The following is a 26,175-nucleotide window of genomic DNA, read 5'->3' on the forward strand; positions in this document are numbered from 1 at the left end:
CACAGCAGCAGCACCATGTTCAGTGTAGGGGTCCAGTGTGCTACTGCAAATACTGAACAGCATGTAGGAGGAGGAAAACATGAGTGGTACGAAGCCAGGCCAGAATTTTAGGATTGTTAATTAGGGCTTTGGAATAAGCAGTCTGGGTCAACCCAATCTAGGCACCTACTCTGACAGATGTGGGTTTGTCCCACACTGATACTAAATATAGAATTCAAAAGCTCAAAAATGAAATTTTGACCACAAGGTAAAATTTAATTTGAGTTATTAGCTTTGGATGGAAATTATTGCAGGTCCAGACAATTCATTCCCTATGTCCACAAGTGCTTGAATGGAGCACAAAGAATTAAAATAGGTAGAAATTAGGCCCTGTGCTTCCCACCAGGCTGGAAACCTCACTGAGGCAAAGTGGAGGGTCTGGTGCAGCTGCAGGGAGCTGCAGGCTCTTATTTGTGTTTTTCTGAACACCTGAAGTGGGATAGACAGGCATGTAAGGTTGCTTCTTAAGACAAATCAGACTTTGCCAGTTCAAAAAAAAAAAAAAAAAAAAAAGAAAAAAAAAAAGCAGCATCACAGCCCTTTTCCCACTGCTCCCACTGAGTCTGTATGATATAATTTGGCACAATGTTGTTATGTTTATGGTGCAACCATCAGCAGAGCCATCCTACAACACCAACAAGCCATGGAGTACTGGAGCACATAGTTGTGAATGTTATTATAGGTTATCACAGGTTACCCTGCAGAGTGCCCAGAGTGCACTTGTATGCAACCAGCTGCTCCCACACACCTCTGAGGATGCCCCATGACTAGAGGGGGGACACGGCCACGTTTTTAGGGATTTCAGCATTCTCATGCCCACACAAACGTGCACATCCTGCTACCACTGCCCCATGGTTTTACCCCTCCCTACTTCTTGCACCTACAGTCACTTCTGGTGACCTCCAACACAGAATGTCTCATGCTGTCAGATGCAACTGATCCCTCCTTATTAGCTTAAAATTGTAAGAAAGAGAAGATTTGCTTTTCAGGATTTTTGCTTCTGAACTGTGAATTTCAATGTACACGAATGTAAACAAATACTGCAATCTACTCGTCTCCTTTCTGGCGTGCTTTGGGACCGGCTACAACTCAGTAATAATTGTTTCTGAAGCAAAGCGTAGCCGGCAATAGAAACACCATTCCTTGCTTCAGACTGAAGCAAACCCGGCCGAAAACCCCAAACTTTGTCTCTGAGCGTAGGACACTTCGGCCCGCCACGGCGGCCGGCACCGCCCCGACGGGAAGGGACGGGACGGGACCCGCCCGTGCGGAACCTGCGCCCCGCGGAGCGCGGCCCGCGGGGAAAGGGAAGGGAAGGGAAGGGAAGGGAAGGGAAGGGAAGGGAAGGGAAGGGAAGGGAAGGGAAGGGAAGGGAAGGGAAGGGAAGGGAAGGGAAGGAGGGAGCCGCGCCCGCGAGCGGCAGGCCGGGGCGGGGGCAGAGCAGGGCCGGGCGCGGCTCCGCACGGCTCTGCGCGCAGCCGGCGCCGCGGCGGGCGGGGTGCCGAGGGGAGGGACGGCCGCGCCTCGCCGCGGAGGTGGGCGGCGAGCGGGCGGGGTGTTCAGCGCCGTGCCCGGGACGGGCATTACCCAAAAGGCGGAAAAAAAAAAAAAAGGCGCTAATTAAAGTCGCCGCTGCCGCGCGCGGTCCCACCCTCCCCACCGGCCGGCTCCCGTGGCAGACGGGAGGGGACAGCAGAGCCGCGCTCCGCGGAGTCACGCCGCCGCCTCCGCCGCCGCTCCGCACTCGCTCCCTCGCCCGCCGCGGCAGCACCGACGGCGGCGGCTCCCCCCTCCCGCCCGGCCCCGCGCACCATGGCCCCCACAGCCCCCCGCCTCGTCCTCGGCCTCCTGGTGAGTGAGCGAGGGAGGGAGGGAGGGAGCGGGATCGCTGGCATCGCTGGGGTGAGTGGGTGGGCGCCGGGGGCAGCGCAGGGAGCGCGGCCGCGCACCTGGCCGCCCCTTTCCTCCGCGCTGTTGGTGCTCAGGGAGAGCCGAGCTGTGATCGCTGCCTGCTCTCACTCCAGGCCGCGTTTGTGCTCGGCGGGGCCCTTGCGGGGGGCGCGGAGCAGCGCGGGGGTTCGGAGCGGGCAGGAATCCGGGGGATGCGCCTTGGGACGGGCGGTCGGGTGGCTCATGGAGCCTGCCCTGAGGTTGCACGACGGGCGCACCTCGGGTCGCTGATGCTGCTGCTGGTTATTCATAGAAAAAAAGTTAAAAATACCGCAGTTCATTTGATTTAAATCTCCCCTCTGCCTCTCCGCGCCTGGTTCTCCCTTTTCCGTGGGAAGGATTGTGCCACAGTGTGGAGCGTGTTGAGCTCCTCTGAAGGAGCTAGTTGTGCATGGAACACTTGTCAGCGATTACCTTTACCTTCAGTTTATTGTATTTGTACATAATTATCAGCTCCGGAAAGGTCTCTAGCGGGGAGAGTGGCGGAGTTCTCTCTCACTTTTAATTTTTTTAAATTTATAGTGAATGAGTAAACGTGATTTGTTTCCTAGCCCCTTTCCTCCCTATTAACGTTGCATTCACAAAAAGAGGGCAGATGATCATATGAGCCTGTGAAAGAAAAATAGTTGGTAGTGCTGAAGCACTGAATTTATTATTTTAATATTAATTATATATGCACATTTTAATGAAAATGTTACTATTTCAGACACTATATGCCTGCCTTTGCAAGGATATTAAAGTAAAACCCGAAGAAATGCAAGCAACTTTATTCATACATCTAATTAAAAAAAAAAAAAAAAAAAAAAAAAGGAAAAAAATTCTTCTGTCAAGCATAAAAACAAAACGCCACTCAAAGGAAAAAAAAATCCTGAGGTGTCTTGTTTGTGTAAAGTGAAAGGATATCACAACTTATTTTTTACCTGGTGTTTTCCTTATGTCTTCATATCCATGAATAACTACCACTTACTTTTGTTTAACTCCTCAATAGTTCTTTGTGCTGACATCAGACTGGGCTTGGCATTACTATTTAAAAATTAGATGTCATTAATTCTTAAAATATTTCAGAACAGTGTAAAAAGATGCTGTGATTTCAATAACTTAAAAATTAGTGTGGTGTCTTTCAGGAGAGAGTGTTTTATTAAGTGTCTGTTAATAAGGAAAGCCTACTAATACATAAGCAGGGATGTTTAAATTATTTGTGTATATGCAATTTTTATACCTGTATATATATATATTTAAGGAACTATATATATAAGGAGCTTATATGGTGTAGACTCAGCATTTTTTTTTTTCTAGGGTCCTACTGTCTTTCAGAATTTAAAGTATTTTCATTTAAATATTTTCTTAATAAGCATCACAAGTAGTTTTCAGGATTTCCATTACCTATTTACTTCTTTATACCTTTAATCCTAAAGGTATAAAGGCAAAATAAAAATGCTTTTCCTTTTTTGCTAGACTTTCATCCTGAAAGAGTAAATGCACATAAAAGGGTGGATAGATTTATTTACATTTTTTCTATGTCTTTGTTTAATTATCTGTGTGATTTTTGGATTACAGTTTTAAACATAGAGATAGAAACTAGGCAAAAACACACACATGTAATCTGAGATCAGGATTCACTTGCTCTTTTCCGAGGAAAATCTTTGTACCTCTGTGTGGTTCTTTTTAGTAAAAGGTCTGATATCTGCTACTCATTTGAATTTTTAGGAGGACCCTATTTTGTAACTGGTTATATGGGAGTGGACTGCTGTAATACACAACATTTTATTTATGTCATGTCTAATTGCTGAAGCTACGTTTAATTAGTTCGTTGAGAATGCACTTTAAAGATGCAAAGTGATCTATAAGTGCAAGTGTCGTCATGTGGTTTTAATGAGACACTTGTCCCTTTAATGTTCAGCATCACCACAATTCTACCAAACTGAGTGTTGATGAATTAAACCTTGATGCTTAGAGACCTTGGATCTAAATTGGCCAGGAATGCTGTTGGAGGGAGTGCACGGCAAAGCTGTGTTTTCTTTTCTCTACTGAAATAATAGTTTAGGCAAAATCTTCTAGTCAGTGGGAGCTCTGGCTGTTAATGTCAGTGGTGCAGTGATTTAAAAAAAAAAAACAAAAAACCGAAACACCAGCCGTGGAGAAATCCAGGAGCAGTAGTAGGAACTTGTTTCCAGTTTGAAACTTTGTATGCTGTGCTGCACAGTACCTGAATTTTTAGGGAGGAGTTCTTTCTGTGCTGTTTCACTTGCTTGTCGTAACAAATAAACCAACCAACCAAAGTCAGCATCAGTGTCTAGTTCAAAATACCATGTAATTATGTGGGGTTTTTTTTCCCTGATTTCTTCATTTGTTTTCTAGGTGCTGAGTTTGTGCTGTGAAGCTTGCAAGAAAGTAATTTTTCATGTTCCTTCAGAACTAGAGGCTGACACGTTAGTTGGCAGAGGTGAGAGAAACTATGAAATTCCCAGTTTAACACAGCATTGCACTTTTGCTGGAGATGCTGTTAACAGTGGAGGAGACTATTTTTAATGGAATGAATGGATGACTGGAGAGCCAGCTAAACAGCTGGATCAGCCTTTTTATGAAGGATACGCCCTGTGTTTGTTATGGATTTGAACATCAGCTCCATGCATCCATTTGACTTTTGCATAAAGAGTTATTGTCAGGTTACAGGATTTAATTTAAAACTAAAATGGCAGAATTTAATATTTTCAAAATTTGGAGTCTAAGGCTTATGATTTAAATAAATGCTTAATATTACAAACTGCACCCATAACTCCTGGTCATATGAAGAAGAGAATAAGTCATTTGGACAAAGGAAATGGTAAAAAAAGAAGACAAAACCCGCTCAACCAGGCACCAAGAGGCTGCTGCTGTGTGAAACATGGATGTGACTGCTCAGCAGTGCTGGGCATTCAGAGCACACCAGGGGATGTGTTGCAGAGGTTTCCTGCGTGCACATTCTGTTGGGAGAGTGCTCCTGTCTGACTGGACAGTCTGCCTCAGTTTAGGGCAGCTTGCAGGTGGCTGAGAGGAATAGAGCAGAGCACAAAACATCCCACTCCTATTTTTTTCCAGACCAGTCTTTCAAGGGCAGCTTTGAAAGGTGTGGCATAGGAGGTGCTGAAGGATTCTGTGCTGCCTGAGACTGAATTTGAGGATTCAGAAGTGCCCTTTGTGAGTCCTCTGACAACAGAGAAGTATGCTCCAAGTCTGCAGTCCTAATCCATATTTCTGTAGAAGGGAAAAAATAAAGTGAATTGGTAGTTCATCACAATTGCTCAGAAAATCTAGTTTTATAGTGAAAATTCCTTGATCTTTTAAATTTTAAAATGAAGAGGGCTGCTATGAAAATTCTCTGAGTTTTCATAGGCTAACATTTCTCTCTGAAAATAATTTATATTAAAATAAAACTTCATATTATTGCAGTGTTTGAAAGAAATTGCATAAAACGGAAATTAAATTTTTTCCCTAAAACTTTTAACAAAACCGTTAAAACTCAAATGACATTACTTAAGCATTTATGGAGGAATATTTTGCATTGATACAAGGACCATACCTTGACAGTGAAATTAATCAGGATTTTCCTGCTTATCATAAGCGTTTTTTGTATTGTACTAGAAGTTTTAAAGAAAAAAAGCCCCACAAAACTATAGTTAACAGACCATAGGGTTGACTCATATAACCATCAGAAACAATATATCCTGTCTGGTATTTTTGGAGATGCAATGCTGCAATAGGCAGCAGGATGAGGTACATTTAAGTGAGGCAGTGATATTCTTTCTAATATTCCATTTGCACTGTATAGATAAAAAAAGGAAAGGAGTCACTGCTGCAGTACCATAGAAAGTCTAGGAAATCTTAATTTGCCCATTTAAAGGACAGACTTAAGAGAAAGAAGAAATCACTATTTTTAAAGTTTTTAATGCAAAATGAAATTTAGTGTGTTGAAAATATCATTACTTATGCAGGATGAAATTCTGAATCTTTGTGAATTTTGCAGTCAGCTTTCATGCAGCAGTGTCCCACCCACTGTGATACCATTGAATGAATATTAAAAAGTCTTGATTTTGAAACCATGACACACTTCTAGTATTATGCAATGATCATTTGTTTGCAGTTTGAGTCTGACTTCCATCCTTTTCAGGGTGCCAAATGAGTCTTTCTTAGGGCTGTGGTCATATCCTGATTTTGTTTTTTTTTCCAGCTGTAATGCTAAACTACTTGCTGGTGAACTGAGTTTATTGAAGTTCCAGAAATCTCTTTTAGACACAAGTGATAGCAAATACAATGAAAAATACTGGGAAGTATGCTAAAATTACCTGTATGGGATTCTATCACATACATATTTAAAAATTGCTAATTGTTTGTTCCAGAGTTAATCTTTATCTCTCCCATCTGTCTGCCTCATAATTTAAAGGCCTTTGTCCTCCCAAGAGTATTAAATCACATAGTACCAGTCAGTGCTTTCCTCCTGAGGGCAGAACTTCCAGATGTAAAATCTCCATTGGGCATTTGCATTAATTAATCGTCCTCACCGATATTGTGGGGCATGAAGCACGAGGCAAATGTAATAGCTACTGGTCCAATAATGGGCATGTCTGCAATGGTTTTTTTGCATTTAAATGTGCATAATTTCATCTCTGGTGCTTCAATAATTTTAGCAGTGTAATAATGTTTTGTTGAGTGATATCTATAAAGCATCCACGTCGTTTTGGAAACACTAATAAACACAAGAGTGGAAATTAATGAAACCTTCATCAAATCTGAGTGCATAAGTGGGTTTTAAAATCAGTATTTGTGATGTTTAAATACTGAATGATAAGCTTTTGAAGACTCTACCTGTCAATTAATACAATTTTTAGTTGGGGCTTGGGTTTTTTTGTTTTATGAGGGATATTGGTTTTTGCTGTTTGAGTTAATATCTGAATATTTTTTTACAGTTGATTTGAATGAATGCCTTCAGTCTGCAGAGTTTATCAGTTCCAGTGATGAGAACTTCAAGGTTCTAGAGGATGGTTCTGTGTATACAACATCTGCTCTTTCTTTGTCTACTGGGAAAAAGACTTTTACCATATTACTTAAGGACATTCAAGAACAAGTTCAAAAGAAAATACACGTTAGCGTGGTGGAAGAAGCAAAAAAGGTTAGGTTCTAACTTCAAGATACCTTACTTATTTGAAATACTTTTTCAGAGTACAGCTTCATACTAAGTATCTGTAATTGAATTTTAGAATTCAAACAATCAGGCAAAATACTGGTGTAGAGTGTATTTTTACTTAGCAATTGTTGATTACTATGTTGCTTTAGTCAGCAAATTTCCTTTCACAAATGGGAGATGCTAGAAAGTAGCATAATCAGGAATGTCAAGAATCTTAAAAGCTATGTTTGAGAAATTAAAGCAGATCTTATTCATGCAAAGTATTACAAGAAATGAAAAAGCTTGGAATATTATCACAGATATAATCAGGAATGAAGACCTTGGAAAAACAAATTGTCAGTAGGAAGACTGGAATGGGGGGGAAAAGATGAAAATACAGGATGGCAGTTAAGCAAGAAATATATGCAGTTAAAAATATGTAGATGTATTCTCATCTGTCTTTCTATCTTCTCAACCCAGACACCGAAGACCAGGCATGCTAGAGATACAATTCTCAAGAGAACCAAAAGAAGATGGGGCCCTATTCCATCAGTCATGATAGAGAACTCACTGGGACCTTTCCCACTGCAAATACAGCAGGTACATTTTTTGTATGAGCCTTGATTGTATGACCCATTCTAGTTTTGTATGTGACTTTTATGATGAAGAAAATGAGCCGTCTTGTATTCTCTACCAATGACATTCCTACTCTTATTCTTCTGTCGTGTTCCATCCTGTTCATTGTGTATCTCATGATCTTGTACCTGAAATAACTTGTGATCTTAGTTGTTAGAATGAAATGGAATTGTGAAAAAAGTTGAAAAAAGGGAGACATACTATCAAAGAGAGCTCTTTGGTCTGGAAATCAGTGTGTGTAATTAAAAGAAAAGCAACAGCAAACAATCCTCCACTAAACATTGCATAGAAAAGGATTTTGTAAACACAGACTGGGGTAAATTTTGCCTGCTTGTCTACATCCTTTCTGGAGCTCGAGGTGTGTACCTTCAGCCTTGAAGACTGAGTATGGCCCATGTTCTTCAGAAAAGTACTTACTGGGAGAAAAACAAGTAGGCGTGAAAGAGAAATGCAAGAACTGAAGTTATCATAGATCCATCTAGCCTTCACTAGATTACAGAGTGGCTGGTAGCAGATGTGTGGAGACAAGTGTAATAACAGAGTCTGTGCAGAGCAATCATTCTTCTACTAATCTTACCCTCCTAACTTCTGGCATCCAGTAAATAAGGGAAGTATTTTGGGAGAAGAGTGTTTATAAATAGATAAGTCTAATGTTGCCTCCTTGGTGCTGGTAATGAGATGCAGATGCTATCTAAATTGTTATATCTCTGAACTGTACTCTATGCAGTCTTTCTTCTTTCCTTCCTTCACTTTTTCTTCTTTAGGTGCAAACCACATTCTTAGTGAATGCACTAAAACTAAAGTCTCTTGAACAGGTTCAGAAATAAGCTGTCTGTATCTGAGTATGCCTCATGTGTGAAGTGTTCTAGAGAGATTGGATTTCAAATTTTTTTTTCCTTATACTGTCATTTCTTTAACTTGATAGTTCTAAATATTTATGAGTTTGAGTTAACTCCCCTTTTCATGTACACACATTATAAAGGAAGGCAGTCACATGTCAGGCTGTTCTCCTATTCTGTGAACAGTAAATCAAGTTTGTTTTTTTGTTTTAGGAGTTTTTGTTTGTGCTAAATATGATCATGAAAAAGAGGAAATGTATTGAGATGCTGTTGCTGTTTTTCCTTGGGCTTAACAATATCTTCTTGTAGGTCCAGTCAGACACAGCTCAGAACTACACAATTTATTATTCTGCAAGTGGACCAGGAATTGATCAAGATCCAAAGGGATTGTTTTACATAGAAAGAGAAACTGGAAATATCTTTGCTACTCGTGCAGTAGACCGTGAACAGTATCCAAGTTTTCAGGTACAGGCCTATGTTGTGTAAATATAATTAAATATATATATTCATATATTTTAAATCTCTCATGCATATATTTGACAGTTGGATTGCAGGGGAAATGGCAGTGAACAAGATCTGGAATCACCTGTCTATTCTGAGTAATATCCTTGGTGTTGAAGAGATAAAATCAGGAGCAAATAAATAAATAGCTGGTCGTCTATATCTTGAGAGTAGTTTTGCTTTTCACTGCTTAATCTCTAATTGCAGCATAAATATAGTGAGCTACTGGATTTGCATCATTCCTAGGAATAATTTTTCAGGGAAGGTTGGAAAGGTCTTCAGAAAACCAAAATAATGGTAAACTCTAGACAACTGTGGTTTTCTGAGTCTCTCAAGCTGTTCAGTTCTGTTAACAAGGTACACTGCTCTCTCTACTGGCTGAGAAGTGTAAGAAGGCAATCAGTAGAAACAGCTGCTAAAATGTAATTTTCTTGCTGCATTTTATTAGGTTATGTTATAATGGACAAATAGTTTTGCCTCTCATTCTTGTTTTGTTCTAAATAACAACATATGCATCTAAATTTTGGTGGGTGTGCCTTGTAGACACGTGAAAAAATGTGTCAGGGAGCTTGGAAAAAGTGATAGAGTTGGAGGAGGAGTCTGGGAGAAAAGATTAAAGTACTTGTTGTGTGTGAGGAATGGAAGGGGGAAAGACTGGAAAACATTCAAAGGTTTTCTTCTGCTTTCACTCTAAGATACCAGTGATGTCCCCTTCCATGTGTCTGAAGACCCTGGTTTGAGAAGGATATGCTTTGCACACTGTATTTAATTTCATTTTATTGACTTCTCAATTGGACTAAAAGTGTAGTAATACTGCATGTTGCTTAAGCACTGAATTTTTCTTACAGATCATTTGCTTTGCAACCACTCCAGATGGTTATTCACCAGAAGTACCACTTGTGCATACAATCAGGATAGAGGATGACAATGATAATGCTCCATATTTTACACAGGACCTTTTTGAATTTTGTGTTCCTGAAAATTCCAGACCTGGTAAGAATTGTTTTAAATCACTGAACACACTTACCACTACTCAGCTCTGTTACATACCAGTATGGCTAGGTGTGATCCTGCCTTTTAAGACATTTCAGTGGGATTTCCTGTATTATGTTGCAGCAAAGGCTGAATTTGCAAAGAGCAGCAATAAATGATCAAGTAGCTCTTTAGCTCTTTTCACTTGTTTAAAACAGAAACACCTTTTCAAATAATATTTTACTATTTGCAGATATTTCTGGAACTAAAAATTGCTGTATTGTGTTCACAGGTGTTGTTGTTGGAAAAGTGATTGCAGAGGACAGAGATGAGCCTTATACTCTGCATACCACGTTGAAATACCGGATTGTGTCCCAGACCCCGCCGATCACCCCGGCGTTCTCTCTGCACGGTGACACCGGTGTCATCTCTGTGTTACTGCCACAGCTGGACAGAGAGGTGATCTTTCCTGAAGGATCCTCAGCTGTTTTTTAGTGCACACAAATAGCTTAACACTGCTCTGCTCTGCCCTTGTGAGACCTCACCTGCAGGGCTGTGTCCAGCTCTGGGCTCCTCACCCCAGGAGGGACGTGGACCTGCTAGAGCAGGTCCAGAGGAGGGATGTGAAGAAGTCCAAATCCAAAAGTTGGAACACTTCTTCTGTGAAGCCAGGCTGTGAGAGTTGGAGTTGTTCAGCCTAGGGAGTAGAATACTCATTACAGCCTTTTAATTCTTAAAGGGGGCTTATAAAAAAGGAGAGTGACTTTTATTTTCATGGGCAGATAGTGATAGGACAATGGGAAGTGATTTTAAACAAAAAGACGAGATACTTAGATTGAATGTTGGAAAGAAATTCTTTACTTACAGGGTGGTGAGGCACTGGAGCAAGAGAGGTTGTGGATGCCCCATCCCTGAAAATGTTCAGAGCCAGGTTGTACAATGCCCTGAGAAAATTATTTAGAGGGTGGAAGCTCATGGGGGTGAAATCCCATGGCATGAGTGGGTTGGAACTAGATGATCTTTAGAGTCCCTTCCAACCCAAGCCTTTCTATGAGCCTATGAAATGCTGGCATGGGAATCAACAGACAGCTTCTTTTTCATTTTTTGTTAATGTCTCTAAGTACCTTCTGAAGCCTTTCAGAGACCTGTAATTAGTCCAGAGAGTTTCTGCATAGATTATCATATTCTAGCCAACCTTGGCAGAGAGCTTTCTACTGCTTAGCTGTTCAACCTATGGATTTTTCACTTTTTTACTTCTTTACTGAACACTATCTGTGTTCAAGAATCCCATGAGCCACTGTTTCCTCCTAATTAAGCTTGATTTATGGTGCTTCTTGCTTCTTCATAGAGAAGATGAACCGGTTCCTCTGGAAGTATTCAGTCATCCTGTATTAACCAGAAATATCTCCTACAGTTGAAACCTAAACAGTAATATACTATTTCTTAAAATTAATGTGCCACCCATTTATTTTCATCAGCTAGCTTTCAAGCAAATAAGATACAGGATTTCTCTTTTTTTGGCAGAAAACAATCTCACATCTCGTGTGAGAGATGATTTACACTAGGAAAAAAATGACAGGTGTATGTAATTAAAAATAATAATTATAGCATGAGACAGTGACTCTAGGAAACATTGCAACAGGCATATCATTTCTGAAGATAAAAGGAGTTATGGCAGACTTGAGTTGTTTCATAGCTGAAAATCCATGTAAAACAGCACGTTGCAAAATTTTGCACTTGCAGATACAGTGCTCAGCTTTTTTAGCAAGAGAAAATTGCAGTGATTGTGAGCATCACTGTGACTACTAAGGAAGCTGTCACTGTGACTGCTTGAAGGAAGGAGGGGTTGAAGAACTAGAACACTGCCTGTCTTTTAAAGACAAACTTATAAAGTGGAACAGGAGATTTCATTCCTGCACTAGAGAAACTGAATGCTACTTCCAGGCATTCAGACCTAGAGTTATTGTCTTGATTTACAAACTTTCTTTTTTTGTGTTTAATCCATCTGTACTGTCTTGTGCTCCCCCCACCTCTGCCCATGCTTCTTTTTTCCCCATCCTCCCTCCCTTGGTTGTTCACATTAAAAAAAGCTTTCTACTGTTCTGGCTCAGGTTAGAGATTTAAGTGGGCTGCTTCCTATGAGGAGCCCATTGCAATTAAAAAAGTGAGTATGACAAATTTCTGTATGATTTTATTCTTCTTTTTAGCTTGTACCCAGCTACACTTTGTTAGTTGAAGTGAGAGATATGGCAGGTCAGCCTTTTGGCTTGTGCACAACAGGAACAGTTGTCATCAAAATCGAGGATACGAATGACAATGCACCATCCTTTAAACAGCTACAGGTAAGTACAAAAGTAAAATGTCTGTATAAAGGTTAAAAAAAAAAAACATTTTCCTTCCCTTTCTAATTTCCTGATGGACAATCTCTCAAATAGGAAGTCTAATGCCCTGAGACAGTTAATGCAAATATAAATGTCTTTGCTTATTCCAGCCATGTGTATGATGCAGGGCAAAGAATATGTCTCAATAACTGTGTATGCATCTCAAATGCCACAGAAGATTTTGTAATATGAAATGTATGAAAAAATAATTTATTTTTATTAAGGAATACATGTAATTTACCCTTCCTGTTCACTGCTGTAGAATATCATCAGTAATATTAATTGAAAATCACTCTTTTAAAAGAGAATCTGCTCTTCATCTTGTACAGGATAACACAGTTCTTGAAAAAGATAAAAAAATGCAAAAATTTCTTTTATGTTTTGCCATCTGTGTGGTGAGGTGTTTAATCCTTCTTGGCTTTTCTTCAAGTTCTTGGTTTGTTTACTTATATATTTTTTAATTTACCAGTGCCTTTTCTAATTCTCAGTCTGATCATGTTGTTTGCAAATTACAATCTATAGGTGATGTAACTGAGGGAAACTGTGCTAAATTGCCTTTCTTGGAAGGAGTATTCCAGAATTATGTCAGTGATAATTTGAGTGTATGAAGAAGCTGAAATTTCAGTAATGCTGTCAGGAAAGGTTTACTGTTTGATGCAGGGTAAAAGGGAAGAGTGGGGAAAATATGCTAATGCATGAAAATAAAATAAATCATTACAGCAGCATGGTAAATTGACCCCTTAGGTTGAAGTTGTCTTATTTAAATATGATGTTTTTCAGTCCTGCCTTGTGGAACAGTATTCTCTGATTTAATTTAATTTTTTTTTCCCCCTGGGTACTCTAAGTATGAAACACGAGTGGAGGAAAACAGAGTGAGTGTAGAAATACTGAGAGTCTCTGTTGTTGATCTTGATGAACCTGGTTCACCTGGCTCTGGAGCAGTATATGAAATTATAAGAGGAAATGATGATCAGGCCTTTGAAATTACGACAGACAAAAACACAAACGAAGGAATACTGTGTGTTGTTAAGGTAAGTAAATATTGAAGGAAATATAGAGGAAAATTTGTAGATTTTAAAATTTTGGTTTTAAAACAAACAATATAGGAAAAAAAGTTATTCAAAGAATATCTGTAACTGTCAGACTCATCGAACTAGTATTAGTAATTTTTAAAATTATTATTAATTAATATTAATTATGAATATTAAAATTAATGTTATTGATTGTGGGTTTTTTGTTCCTAGTAATCATTAGAGCTTTTTCTAAAGCTCTGTCCCTGGTATATGAACACAGTTTAAATTTCTTACATTTATGGTAGTAGACTAGAGAATATTATGACTTTAGGGTAAAATTAACTCTATTAAAGGCATAAGATGACTTTGGAGAACGTGTCTGAAGAGTATATGATAGCTTCTTACTCTCAACTCCATAAATACTCACATGGATTTGTAGCTACTAGAATTGTGTTTGTGATTGACTAGTGGTGAAAAGGAAATATATGTAAGTTAAAATAATGACTAACTAAATATGGAAGAAGAAAGTCCCCTACTAAATTTAATTGCTTTCTATCCTACTGACTAATTTTCAGAATATTTATCCAAAATTTTGCAGTGGTACTGCTGGCTTGATATTTTTCAGGCTCTTTTCTTTGACTAACTTAAAGCTTTACTTTAAAAAAAAAATCATGTCCTTTTACTCTCTCTTGATGGCCTGTTTGAGGACAGCTGGTTTATTGTGTAAATAAATGTGGTAATTTCAGCTGTAATTACATGGTGAAAACAATGTTAGGTTTTGTATTGGTTTGAAGTTAAAAAACCCAGTGCCTTACCTCTGTTACAGGGGCTGGACTATGAAGCTGCCAAGCAAAGGATCCTGGTGATTGGAGTCAACAATGAGGCACCCTACCTGCTGGCTCCCCATTCCCAACAGCTTTCCCAGAGCACCTGCTCTGTCACCGTGCACGTCCTGGATGTGGATGAGGGACCGGTGTTCAAACCCTGCCTGTTGCGCTTAGACGTTAAAGAATGCGAAGATGTTGGGACAGCTATTGGGAGATTTGTAGCACAAGATCCAGAAACTGGAAATAGTGAGGGCATAAGGTATGGAACAACCTTATTTACTAGGTTTTTTTGGGGTACAGCATGGGTGGGGTATGGGAAGGGGGGAATTGTCGAGGCTGTGTGCACCTGCACACCTGTCAGTGTATATGAGTGCATGGATGTAAATATGTTTGGGTACATACACATGTGCTGTGTTTGGCATCTCTAACAGGACAAATCATTCTCCACAGATACCGGATACCACCTGGCCAGTGCAATTGGGTCAACATAGATGACAAATCAGGTGAAATCAGAACTGTTAGGGTCTTGGACCGAGATATAGGAGAAATGAGACGAGGTCAATGCAATGTCACGGTCCTCGCAATAGACAGAAGTGAGTACTAAATGTTGCTGGAGATGTCTGTGGTGTGGAGCAGATGTTTGTGTACAAATGGAGTGTCAGGACAACTGTAGTGGTTCAGACCAGTGGCCCACCTAGTCCATTGTCTTGTCTTTGTGATAGCTCTGTCAAATGCTTAGGGAATATTATTTAGCAGGGAAAGCCTTTAGAAATTAGGCATGATCTCAGTGTTTTGAGACGTTATCTGCCCCATTTAAAATCCTGTAGTAATTTTAAACCAAGAGATTTTCTTCTGGATTATATTTCTTCTATTTCTTGACTATTCTTTTTTAAGTGGTAGCTCCTGGCAACTGTGAGGTAGATAACAGAAAAGGTAAAGAGGACTTTTTGAAAAGAAATCATTGACCTTGCAGCAAAAAATTCTAACTCTGTCCAAGTTTGCATTTTAAAGTTAAATGTAAATAATACAAATTTAAATTGTTTAGAACTTCTGTTCTATTCATATAGTAAACATGATATAGGCATCTGCAATCAACTGTTTCTAGAGAAAAGATTAAAAAGTAGATTTGATGTAATTTCACTGGAATGTGTATGACAAGCATTGGACATTTGTGTATTGGAAAAACTGTAATTAGGAGGAAGAGTTCATTCGTTTCTTGCATGTTGACTTTGGTGACATAGTATGTGCCACTGATGAATGCATGATGACTTAGAGGGTTGAGGACAGAAAGAAGTCTCCTATTTCCTTAGTGTTTTTGTTCCCAGGAGAGATGAAGGTAGGGAAAGTGTGATTAATTTTCTCCTTCCAGAAGTTAGAAGATTGGAGATCTTCACTTTCTGCTTTTGTCTCTGCTTGTCTTAATTTCCTTTACTCCTGGTTTATGAGCTCTTGCTCCTCTTATCCTTCTGTTAGAGTAGTGTGTGTTCCCACAAAGACACACATGCTCAACAAAATACAGTCTGCACATGCAGAATATGGAGATGTGGGAGCTGCTGATGCATCTGTAACCAGCCAAGCAGAGAGAAGCAGCCAAGAAAGCTGTGAGAACTCCTCATCTGTCTCTGGCTAAATCAGCAGTTGCTTTCCACCTTACTTCTAAACACAGATTTACAGTTGATGATACTTAATTGTGAAAGTTTGGACCAGAAATTAACGTGCGAATGTTAAAAGTAATGCTAAACCTAGTTGTTTTTGTCTCATAGATGGTAAAACAGGCACTGGAACAATTCAGGTTTGCATTGTGCCTGGCAACAAGAATTTCCCACGGATCATGCAAACAGACTACATCATGTGCAGAGACAGAAAACCAATCTGCCTCAGGGCAGAGGACAGCGACGAGGCTCCGTACAGCGCGCCCTTCGTGTACCGCATAACCGACCAAAGGCTGGCCTCCATGTGGAAGTTAACTCCACACGACGGTGTGTGAGCACTTCCTCCCCTCACACAGCTGCAGCCTGCCTGGGCAGGCTTTGCTGTCTCTCACTTGGGTGGTCTGCAAGAGTAGATTGGGTGAATCTCCGTTAGGAATTGGTGTAGTCACTGGTGCTTCTTCGGGGCTCACTGGTCTCTAGTGGTCCCTCTAGTTCCCCTCCAGTGGGAAGGGACCCATAGAGAGAAGATGATACTGTAGGTATCCCAAAGGCTAGGAGAAAGATCTGTCTCTTAAAGCATAAATAAGAATCTGTCTGCAGCATCCTTGGGTCAGCAATCAGCTGCTGTGTGAAATTATGACATGAGAAAATCAGGAGAAAGAACAAAACCAGATGTAATGCATTGCATCAACACCTGGAAAAGGAACTATAGATTCATAATTCATCAGGAATTTAAGAATCAAATGGCTAGTATTCCAAAGACAAATAGAACTTTTCTTAGTCTTTTACTATGGGGGAGAACTGGGAAACAGAAACTTTACCTAAAATTGATTATGGGCTGACAAAAAAAAAAGTTCTGGAAGTTTTTTGTTACTACCCAGCACACTTTTTGTAAAGCTAAGCTGCATGAAAGAAAGCCTGATTATATTTTTTATTTTATAATTTTTATAGAAGTAGATAAAAAAATATTAGGAAAGGAATCACAATTTCCTAAAATTTATTGATATAAAAACTTATAGCTGATGATGGTTTCCTGGTGGCTGCCAGATGTTGGCAACAAGAGCAGCACATACATTTGCTACTATGGTGACATGAATTAGTTGCAAATGATCTGATTCTGTAGCATTCCATCAAATAGTCAATAAGAAAGACAAAAGACAGAAAAATCTAAAAGCAATGACATCTAAGAATTTCAAGTTTTATATCAGGTGAATTGAAAACCATGTTTTGGATGATACACATTGTTTCATACAGCTCACCATAAAGCAGCCATTATGTACATCAGTGTCTGTCTTGGAAATTTTTTTACAAATTATTTATTTTGCCCCTTAATGATATGGTCATTAATCATCGCCTCTAAACAGGACAGCAGATTAAATGAATTTTTTTCCCCCATTGGAAATAGTAATTCTCACTGAATACAGCAATATAACTAAAGAGTAGAAGAGGTATAAAGTAAGTTTATAATTAATTATTCCAATTCCAAAAGTAGCATGAATTTTTAAATAAATGTCAGTTTAGTTGATGATCTTTACTAGTAAGCCCAACTAGTGTCATTTCCTATAATGAACTAAATCAGCTTCAGAGTTTTGTATGTTTTCAGAGGGTTGTATAAGGTATGCTTTGTCAGTTCTAACGTTTAAAAGGTGCTGAAATTATAAATCCTTTCGAGATGTAGTTTTGTATCAACACATCCAATCTAACTTGAAACTAATTAATGTGGATCTGGTAGTAGTATAGCTGTAACAGAAGGAAAAATTGTGATTATGGTCACATATGTGACAACTGAGTTCCACGTATCATTGTCCTTAGATCTGGTTTTGTCTTTTTTTTGCAGATAATTCCTGGTATCTTTCACCAAAGAGTGATATTCCATATGGAATTTATGAAATTCCTGTGAGTGTGACTGATAATGGAGGAAAGATAGGAGAGAACACCATAAGAGTTAATCTGTGTGACTGTGTTACCCCAACGGAATGCGACGGCAGAACTCGCCAGCTTTCTGGTGGGAATGTTACCCTTGGTCTCTGGGCCATCCTTGCCATGATCTTAGGATCGTTGTTATTGCTGTGTAAGTACTTTTGTTTTTTAAACACAAGCTATAATTCAGTGAGTTATAAAATTAGCTGAGAGAACCTGATTCAAACTTGATTTAAACATTTTTTTATTTTGCCGGTTGTAGCTGTCATCACTGACTTAATATAGCTGATCTATTAGTATCACAGGCTTCCTGCTCTCATCTTGTGCTGTGGTTACTGTGTGTGGATTTTTGTTTATTTGCTTAAGTATATTTTGTGTGAGATGTTCTGTATGTTCATGCAAGTGAAACCAAAAACCTTACATTTAGCATCTGAACCAAAAGACTTCAAAGATGTTCTAGAAACATTTCTGTTTCTAGGAATGCTGAAATCAATTTTCCAGAGCATTTAGTGATTTCTCTTGTGTTGTGGATTAAGACATGGAGTATCTGAGACACTGTATTACACAAGGGATTTTACAAGACCCCATATAATCATGGAACCATTGAATATACTGAGTTGGAAGGGACCCATCAGGATCATTGTGTCCAAATCCTGGTCTTGCACGGGACACCAAGAATCAAGCTGTGTGCCTGAGAGCATTGTGCAAACACTTCCTGAACTCTGTCAGGCTTGGTGCTGTAACCACTTCCCTGGGGAGATTGTTCCAGTGCCCAGCCACCCTCTGGGTGAAAAACCTTTTCCTGATATCCAACTTAAACCTCCCCAGACTGAGCTTAATGCCATTTCCTTGAGTCTTTTTAATAGTCATGTGAAGAGATCAGTGTATTTCCCCTGGGGAAATTGTAGATTGCAATGAGATCTCCCCTCAACAAAATTACCTCAGCAGCTCCTCAGATAGCTTCCTCTCAAGGCTCTTCACCATCTTCATGGCCCTCCTTTGCACACTCCCTCATAGCTTAAAATCTTCCTTATATTGTGGCACCCAAAACTGCACACAGGTGAGGCTGTCCCAGATCAGAGCAGAGCAGGACAATCCCCTCCCTTGCCTGGCTGGTGATGCTGTGCCTGATACCCCCAGGACAGGGTTGACCCTCCTGGCTGCCAGGGCACTGCTGGCTCATGTTCAAATTGCCATGGACCAGGATCCCCAGGTCCCTTTCTGCTGCCCTGCCTTCCAGCATCTCATTCCCCAGTCTACACACACATTGAGGGTTGCCCCATCCAAAGTGCCAGAAACATTAGACAGGTTGAAAAGTTCACAACAGACCAAAACCTTGAATATATGTTGTGCTACTGGAGCTGGCCAAAACCTAACATTCTGAGAAGAGTAATATATTGCTGTTAACCAGTGAGGTGATGACAGTGATACGTAAAAGCAAAAGCAAGTAACTTTTTTTTAACCAAAATCAAACATAGTCAGACTAATAGCATCCTTAAAAACCACAGAGAACATGCTACGGTAGTTAGTATTTCAGAATTTGGTTTGTTTTTTTTTTTTTCCTTCTTTCTCTCTCTCTTATCTTTCTTTTCTCTCTCTCTTAGCCATTTTTTCTGGTTGTAGTAAAACTGTCTTGCTCCTGTTGAATCTCAGCTAGCTGTTCTAGTAGAACACTGGGACCTGGGCATGTTTTGAAGGCTTGCTAGATCAATGTTTGGATTTGGGCAGGTACCCAAATTTAGGACATATCCTGAAAGTGGAATTTTCAGATGTGGGAACATGCAGTAAAGAAACTATGTGAAACATCACCTACCTCTTTTTCATTGCCTCTTGACTGCATCACTTACAAATAGATCCTTTATTTTACTGTGGGTAGGTTTTACCCTGTGTATCCTCTGCTCAGTGCTGTCATGGATGTCTTCTTCCCATCTGTCAGCATCAGGAGGCAACCTGCTGGAATCCCTGGTGCAGATCTTTCTGACATCTGATGCTACAGAAGCTAAATTAGCTTGAAAGTCACTCTTAGCCAATTTTCACAGAAGTTTATGTGTTCAGAGGTCAAGCTGCTCAGTGGGCAGTTAGGCAAAACTGTTATCTTCCTTGTGGGCTGCTTTATTTTTAAGCTAACAATTTGAAAAATGAAGAATACAGAATGATTCTCTGAATGAAAGGTTTAGTCATTTGTTTAGGAGAGATGTTCGTTGATCATAATTCTGTTATTTAAAGTCCTTTCTGAGGTGAGTTTCTGACAACAAAAAGTAGTATTAATAAGAGAAATAAAATGAATACAAGGGATTAAATATGATTATCCTATAGAATAATGCTGGAAGTCCTCCAGGGTTCTGCTGACCTTTCCTGTGAAGCAAAAGTTTCTGGATATTGGGACATTTACCTTCCTTATTAGTTCCTTATGATGTAATTTGATATTTACATATTCGGACATGAAAAATATCTCATGTACAACCAAATTATAGGCTTAAGACATGATTTTTCACCTGGATTTGGACTAAATTTTTCATTATTGTGAAATTGTGTACGTCACAGTGCTTTCATAAAGAATACTTGCAGTTCTTTTGGAAAAAACAGATGTGTTTTAAAAGAATGGAATAATTCAACAATGCAGTGATTACTCCCTATATGGTTTGAAAAAAAAAAAAAGTGAATATATAAAGCTTTAAGTATGAGCATTTTTGGAAATGATTTTTTATAACAATTATTCTTGATATTTAGGCCCTTAAAATTCATTATCCAACATAAGTAGATACCTTTGTGAGGTAAAATTTACAGTATTATTTTCTTTTCTGTAGTAATCCTGATCACAATTTGTGGCTGCTGTGGTGCTGGGGTAATGCACAGGCAGGTGACTGATGATTGTGCCAATCACAATTTAATAATTTCAAACACAGAAGCTCCAGGAGAGGAAGTGATGGTAAGTTGTCTGTTTGTTTCAACATAGAAACTTGCAATTAAGATGTCCATAGCATTGCAGTTTGAGAACAGGACCACCTGCAAGTAAGTGATTTTATTAAGGAAATAAGCAATCAATGCAGGGATTGTTGTAGATGTACTTTAACAAGAATTTGAAAATCCTTACTTTAAACAGAGATGATAGTACTATATACATTTAAACATACCTTGTAGTTGTTAGGCTGGCTACTTGTAATTTTTCCAGGTTTTAAGGATTTGGTTGGAAGATTCAGGTGAACATTTTAATAACATTTCCAGTCATTTTTAATAGTGAGATTAGATGGAAATTAATTATTTTGTCTATGTGGAATATGTGTTAAGGACAAAGCATTATTTTTCCTTAGAGAAGGATTTTGATATCTAGCAGATAGCTGTGTAAATTGCAGGTACATTTCTGCCCTTCCCCTGAAAAATGACCTCAAGTGCAGTTGATTTCATGAACAATTTTCATGAAATCTTTCTTACTTTTGGCATCTAAACTTCTCTCAGTCTACCATGAACATAGTTCAGTCCAGGACTGTGTTCATGCAGAAGAACTTAGCACTTCAGACTTCACGTCTTTTCTGTCATCCTCCACCCCCTGACATTGTCTTCCCCAAGAAAAGGAGATAAGTTTAAAAATAATATTTCATGTTGAAAAACCAAGAAATCAAGAGTCAAATTTCTTGTTATCTATGAAGCATAATGTAGTGCCATTGTAAACTAGACTGTGGATTATACATATTTCACTGGGGTAAAACTTCTGGGTTTTGATACCATGTTATATATCATATCATTTATCACAGATATCCTCTCTTCTCTCTTGTCATACAATCCTTTCCCAAGATTATTTACTGATCTTTAAACACTAAGGATATCTTTTTGTTCAAAATATCACAGTGCCAAGATAGAGACTTCTCAAATTTCAGTTGTGACAGTTTCTGATAGCCATTTCTTCTTTTGAATTGAAAAAGAAAGAAATGAGGAGAAAAAAAGATGTCCTCACTACTGCTTTTTGTTTGTGTTTTGTTTTGTTTAGGATCACAATATAATTCCTCTACAAAATACATGTGGTCAAGGAGGGTATGGAGTAAAAACAGGAGAGCAGCAAACATTTGAAATGGCAAAAGGAAGAGGGCATACCTTGGAATCAGCCAAGGGAGTTGGACATCAGACTCTTGGATCAGTTCAAGAAGGAGGAGGACAGCCTATGATGGATACTTGTAGATACTCCTACTCAGAGTGGCATAACTTCACACATCCTCGTTTAGGTGAAGTAAGTATTCTGAAGCTGATTTTCTTTGAAATGTGGGTTATGGTCAATATTACAGGCTTTTCAAAGAGACATGTAAATGTGCTAGAAAGGTGGCCTTCTGGTTTTGGTTTCATTTCATTTTTCTTCTCCTTTGCTCCTCTGCATCCTCTTTGGAATATTGCTCTTCCAAGGAGTAATCCTTGACATATTTCAGACATAAGTTTAAATTACTTTCTTCTCTTGGCTTAAACTATAGGCAGTGTGCTATTTTTAATTTTGAATAATTTAGAATAACTACTGAAGCTTTTGTGAGTTTTTCTGAGAATGTCTTTTTGCTTTTATTCTAACTGCTTGCTTCGTTCAAATTTAAACCTAATACTTTACTTAGCAATGGAGCAGGAATGAGTGTACAGCATTAAAAATGTATTTAATTTCTTGGAGATCAAAAAACTCTCACTACTTGTCTAACTAGTTATGTATAAATCAGTCTTTAATTTTCAGTGAATTTTAGTTGCTTGACAGGTTATTTAAACAGGTTCTTCCTCTTTTACTGTTACATATGTAATTAGTAGAAATTATTTCTTTATTAAATACTTATATTTTGTAGTCATAATGATATAGACCAATCATGTGCATTTTTTGTATGTAGGAATCCATTAGAGGACACACTGTGATTAAAAATAATTGAATGAAAGGTAAATCAAAAAGAAATTATTTTTTTGCAATATGTTTAGGATAACAATTTAAGAAAATAACAAGATATGTTCTTTTCCTATCCAGAAGGTGCACCTATGCAGACAGGATGAAGAACAGAAACATTCTGAAGATTATCTTCTTTCATATAACTATGAAGGAAAAGGATCCTTGGCTGGCTCTGTAGGCTGCTGCAGTGATCAGCATGAAGAAGAGGCACTTGACTTCTTAGATCAGTTGGAACCCAAGTTTAGGACATTAGCAGAAACATGCATCAAAAGATAAAGGTGCCTTTCACAGTGCCGAAAAAAAACCCTGTAAATAAGTAGCTGTCATACTTTGTGATATTAGGTACTTTGGAATTGAGGGGGTAGAAGTTTATCAAAAGTAAGATAGACTGGTGAGAGTGTAAATAACTCTTGCTTTAAATTTACATTTTCTTACACTGGACACATTCTATCAGAAAAAAGGGATTCAAAATACTTTTTCTTTAGGTTAATATAGTAATGCTAGTTTCTACTTAGTTTAGATTTTGCATTCTTTGTGATTGCTCACAGTGCAAAACTTGGTGTTCTTTTAATTAATTATCCAGCTTAAAAATTTTATTTTATTTGGCTTTGGAGAAGGAAAGCTTTATAATAACTCACTGTTTCTTTGTTTTCTTTTAATTTTGTAGAAATGAAGCAAATCATATTGTTGGTGGATATCAAATACTTTGTTAAATTATATGAACTGAGATATGTAATATTTTTTCATTTTGGTCATAAAATTACTCAAGAATATATTATAAAACTTTACATTTTGATTGAAAATTAAATATATATATATATTGTATATATGTAAAATAATATTCAAAACTATATTTTTCTCCTCATGGGTTACCACCCATCAAACTTGCTATCCTAAGGGATTTATGGTATCACCACATAGGATATCAGCATTGTATGCAAAGATGTATTTTTCTTTTAAGGAAATAAGAGATCGAAAACAAAAAAAAAATAAAAATCATGCAATAGAGAAAACTATCATACTTCAAATGAATACAATATAAATCTCATGTTTACTGCACACAAGTTTGTACCTCAGTTTCTTGTGAGTTTTGACATAGTGTCATTGCAGAAATGATGAGCATTGCTGAGAGTTTGTCCAGTGTAGCTACCACTACCTTTTCTACTTGCCCTGCTGTGGACCTCATTAAACTGTTTCTTTTTGGAAGTAGAGCTTGACAGAAGATACAGCTCAAATGGATTGAGCACACTGCATTACTGATGTGTTTTAGAGCTACCTTTTTATTGAGATACAAAATTACACTGGGAGAAACCATCTGTTTTGAGCTTAATTTGGGGTAGATGTAGAGGTCAGTGCTTACACACATCTCTGGCAGAACCCATCTGAATCCCATTTGTTACTGTACTAGATTAAGCATACATATACTCTATATATATATATATATACACAAACACACAAAAGTCTGAAATACCCTTGGCAGATGACAGCAGTGGGACTTGAATGCTGCCATAAGGAGCAGGTGGAATTCCACCTCTGCTTCCCAGGTTTTAAGTGTTTTTTTCATATTTGCACTCCTGGTTAAGTAATCTATTTTCTGCACTCTGGGAATTCTCTTGTGCCTTAAAAGGACTTCTCAGTACCTATGAGAAACTTGTGCAATTACTTATTTCTGTAGCTATAAGTCTGCTTTTAGGATTTGCTCTGTAAACATACGCCTTAGACATATTTTTAAAAATTTACTATAGCTAATGATCTGTAAAAGAAATAATTGCTAACAACCAAGAGTCATGCTGCTCTGAATTTTAGTTACTGCTGACTTCCAGTGGTTGCAGTTCATTCCATATGAATTATGGTCAGTGAAAATCTGTAACAGTATAAAGACTGACCAACATTATAAAATAGTACTTTTAAGATGTTATGTTTCACACTGTAAATGGGCTTCAGAATATTTCTGGTAAGAACTAGCTGTGATTAAAAACTTCATAGACCAATATTAAATATATTTTACTGTATCATTTGAAAGTGGTAATGGATTCATCCTGAAATAAATACACTTCTAGTGACAAGAATGACAGCAGCAGCAAAATACTAGATGAGAAGCAAGGTGTTACTAACTTTCTTGATTTAAAAAATGTGTGCTAACACTTTTCTTCTGAACACTGCTCATCTTTATCACTTACATAAACAAAATTTTCTGCACATGGACAGTCAGATCTGTGACAGATACAAGTCAGAATTTCTCTGCTGATGCCGGTGGAGCTATGCTGACTTTATGCCAGGTCTGTCCCCTAGTGATTTTCTTGCTGCTTTGTGTCCTGCATCTTTATGTTTAGTTATTGGCTATACACTTTTTAAGGTAACAGTAATGTCTCCCCCTCCCTCTCTTAATGTTTGGTGGTGTTTTTGTTTGTATTTTAAATTATATAAAAATCCTGTGGCTCAGAAGGACCTAGGATAAATAGTGACTGCACTCTTGAAAATTACTTGGAAGGTGGTGTAGAGAAACCCCTGTGAGTATGGTTTCTTTCCTCATGAAATACAGTAGTAGTACTCTAAAAGAATAGACCAAATTTCTGTGATTGAATTAAATTGAATCAGTATTGGCTGTTTAAAGCAGATGGTTGCCAACTTAGCATTCTAGAATTAAAATAATACATTATTTAAATCAAATTCATGAATTCCTAGTCTAATTTACCTTAAAAATGTTTTCTTTGGTTTTGTTTTTTTTTTTTTTGTTTTTGTTTTTTTTTGTTTGGTTTGGTTTTTGTTGGGTTATTTTTTTAGTTGTTTTTTTTTTTTTTTTTTTTTTTTTTTACATTTCAGCAAACATAAATAATTACTTCCCCCCCTTCACCCCTTTTAAACAAAGTAGAAATCTGGAATCACTTCTACTCCTTTGTCTCATAAAAACTAAAATTCTGAGTTGAACCAGCTATTTCTGTAAAACCAAGACTAGAAGTGAGATGCTGTAAAAAAGAACTGCAAAACATTATTTTCATTGTATCTTCTAATTACGTGAATGGAAACTTTGTATAAAGCATTAAAGTTTACAGATACCAAGTACCAGGTAACATTTGTGTAAATCTTAAAAATGGAATATTTTAAAATGTATAATTCACTTGTTGTTACTGTCTTGAATTGCCTTAAAATTGTGAAGATTTCTTCCCTTCAGCTAGGTAATCTGCAATCTACCTAGCTGTGCCAAAAATACCTTAACATCATATTTTTAGGTATATTTTTTACAACAATGAGGAATAAATTTTTTGCAAAATAAAAGGATCTTCTATAAAAAGTCTTCATTTCTTGTGTATGAACCAGTTTATGAAGATAGGTATGCCTATTTCTGCAGGGGATTGGATTTTTAAATTTTGATGAAAGTGGTTTTGTGCCACTATAGTTCTG

The 26,175-nt window shown here is 38.1% G+C and overlaps 1 protein-coding gene across 2 annotated transcripts; it reads left to right on the top strand.

Moving 5' to 3' along the window:
• The first annotated feature begins 1,576 nt into the window (after positions 1-1,576).
• On the top strand, positions 1,577-26,068 carry LOC130250109 (desmocollin-1-like). Of its 2 annotated transcripts, none has more exons than XM_056485474.1 (16): positions 1,577-1,890; positions 4,348-4,432; positions 6,933-7,135; positions 7,610-7,729; positions 8,914-9,069; positions 9,954-10,098; positions 10,370-10,536; positions 12,285-12,419; positions 13,304-13,489; positions 14,298-14,557; positions 14,749-14,891; positions 16,062-16,277; positions 17,788-18,021; positions 20,678-20,799; positions 21,856-22,092; positions 22,721-22,766. In XM_056485474.1, the coding sequence occupies exons 1-16, from the start codon at positions 1,852-1,854 to the stop codon at positions 22,757-22,759; spliced, it is 2,487 nt and encodes an 828-aa protein (XP_056341449.1). In that variant the 5' UTR covers positions 1,577-1,851; the 3' UTR covers positions 22,760-22,766. The 2 variants fall into 2 exon arrangements, with proteins under 2 accessions (XP_056341449.1, XP_056341448.1); XM_056485473.1 differs by lacking the exon at positions 22,721-22,766 and adding an exon at positions 22,852-26,068 and having other exon boundaries at positions 1,579-1,890.
• The last annotated feature ends 107 nt before the right edge of the window (positions 26,069-26,175 follow it).

Source organism: Oenanthe melanoleuca, chromosome 2 (genome assembly GCF_029582105.1).
Source record: "Oenanthe melanoleuca isolate GR-GAL-2019-014 chromosome 2, OMel1.0, whole genome shotgun sequence".
Classification (NCBI taxonomy): domain Eukaryota; kingdom Metazoa; phylum Chordata; class Aves; order Passeriformes; family Muscicapidae; genus Oenanthe; species Oenanthe melanoleuca.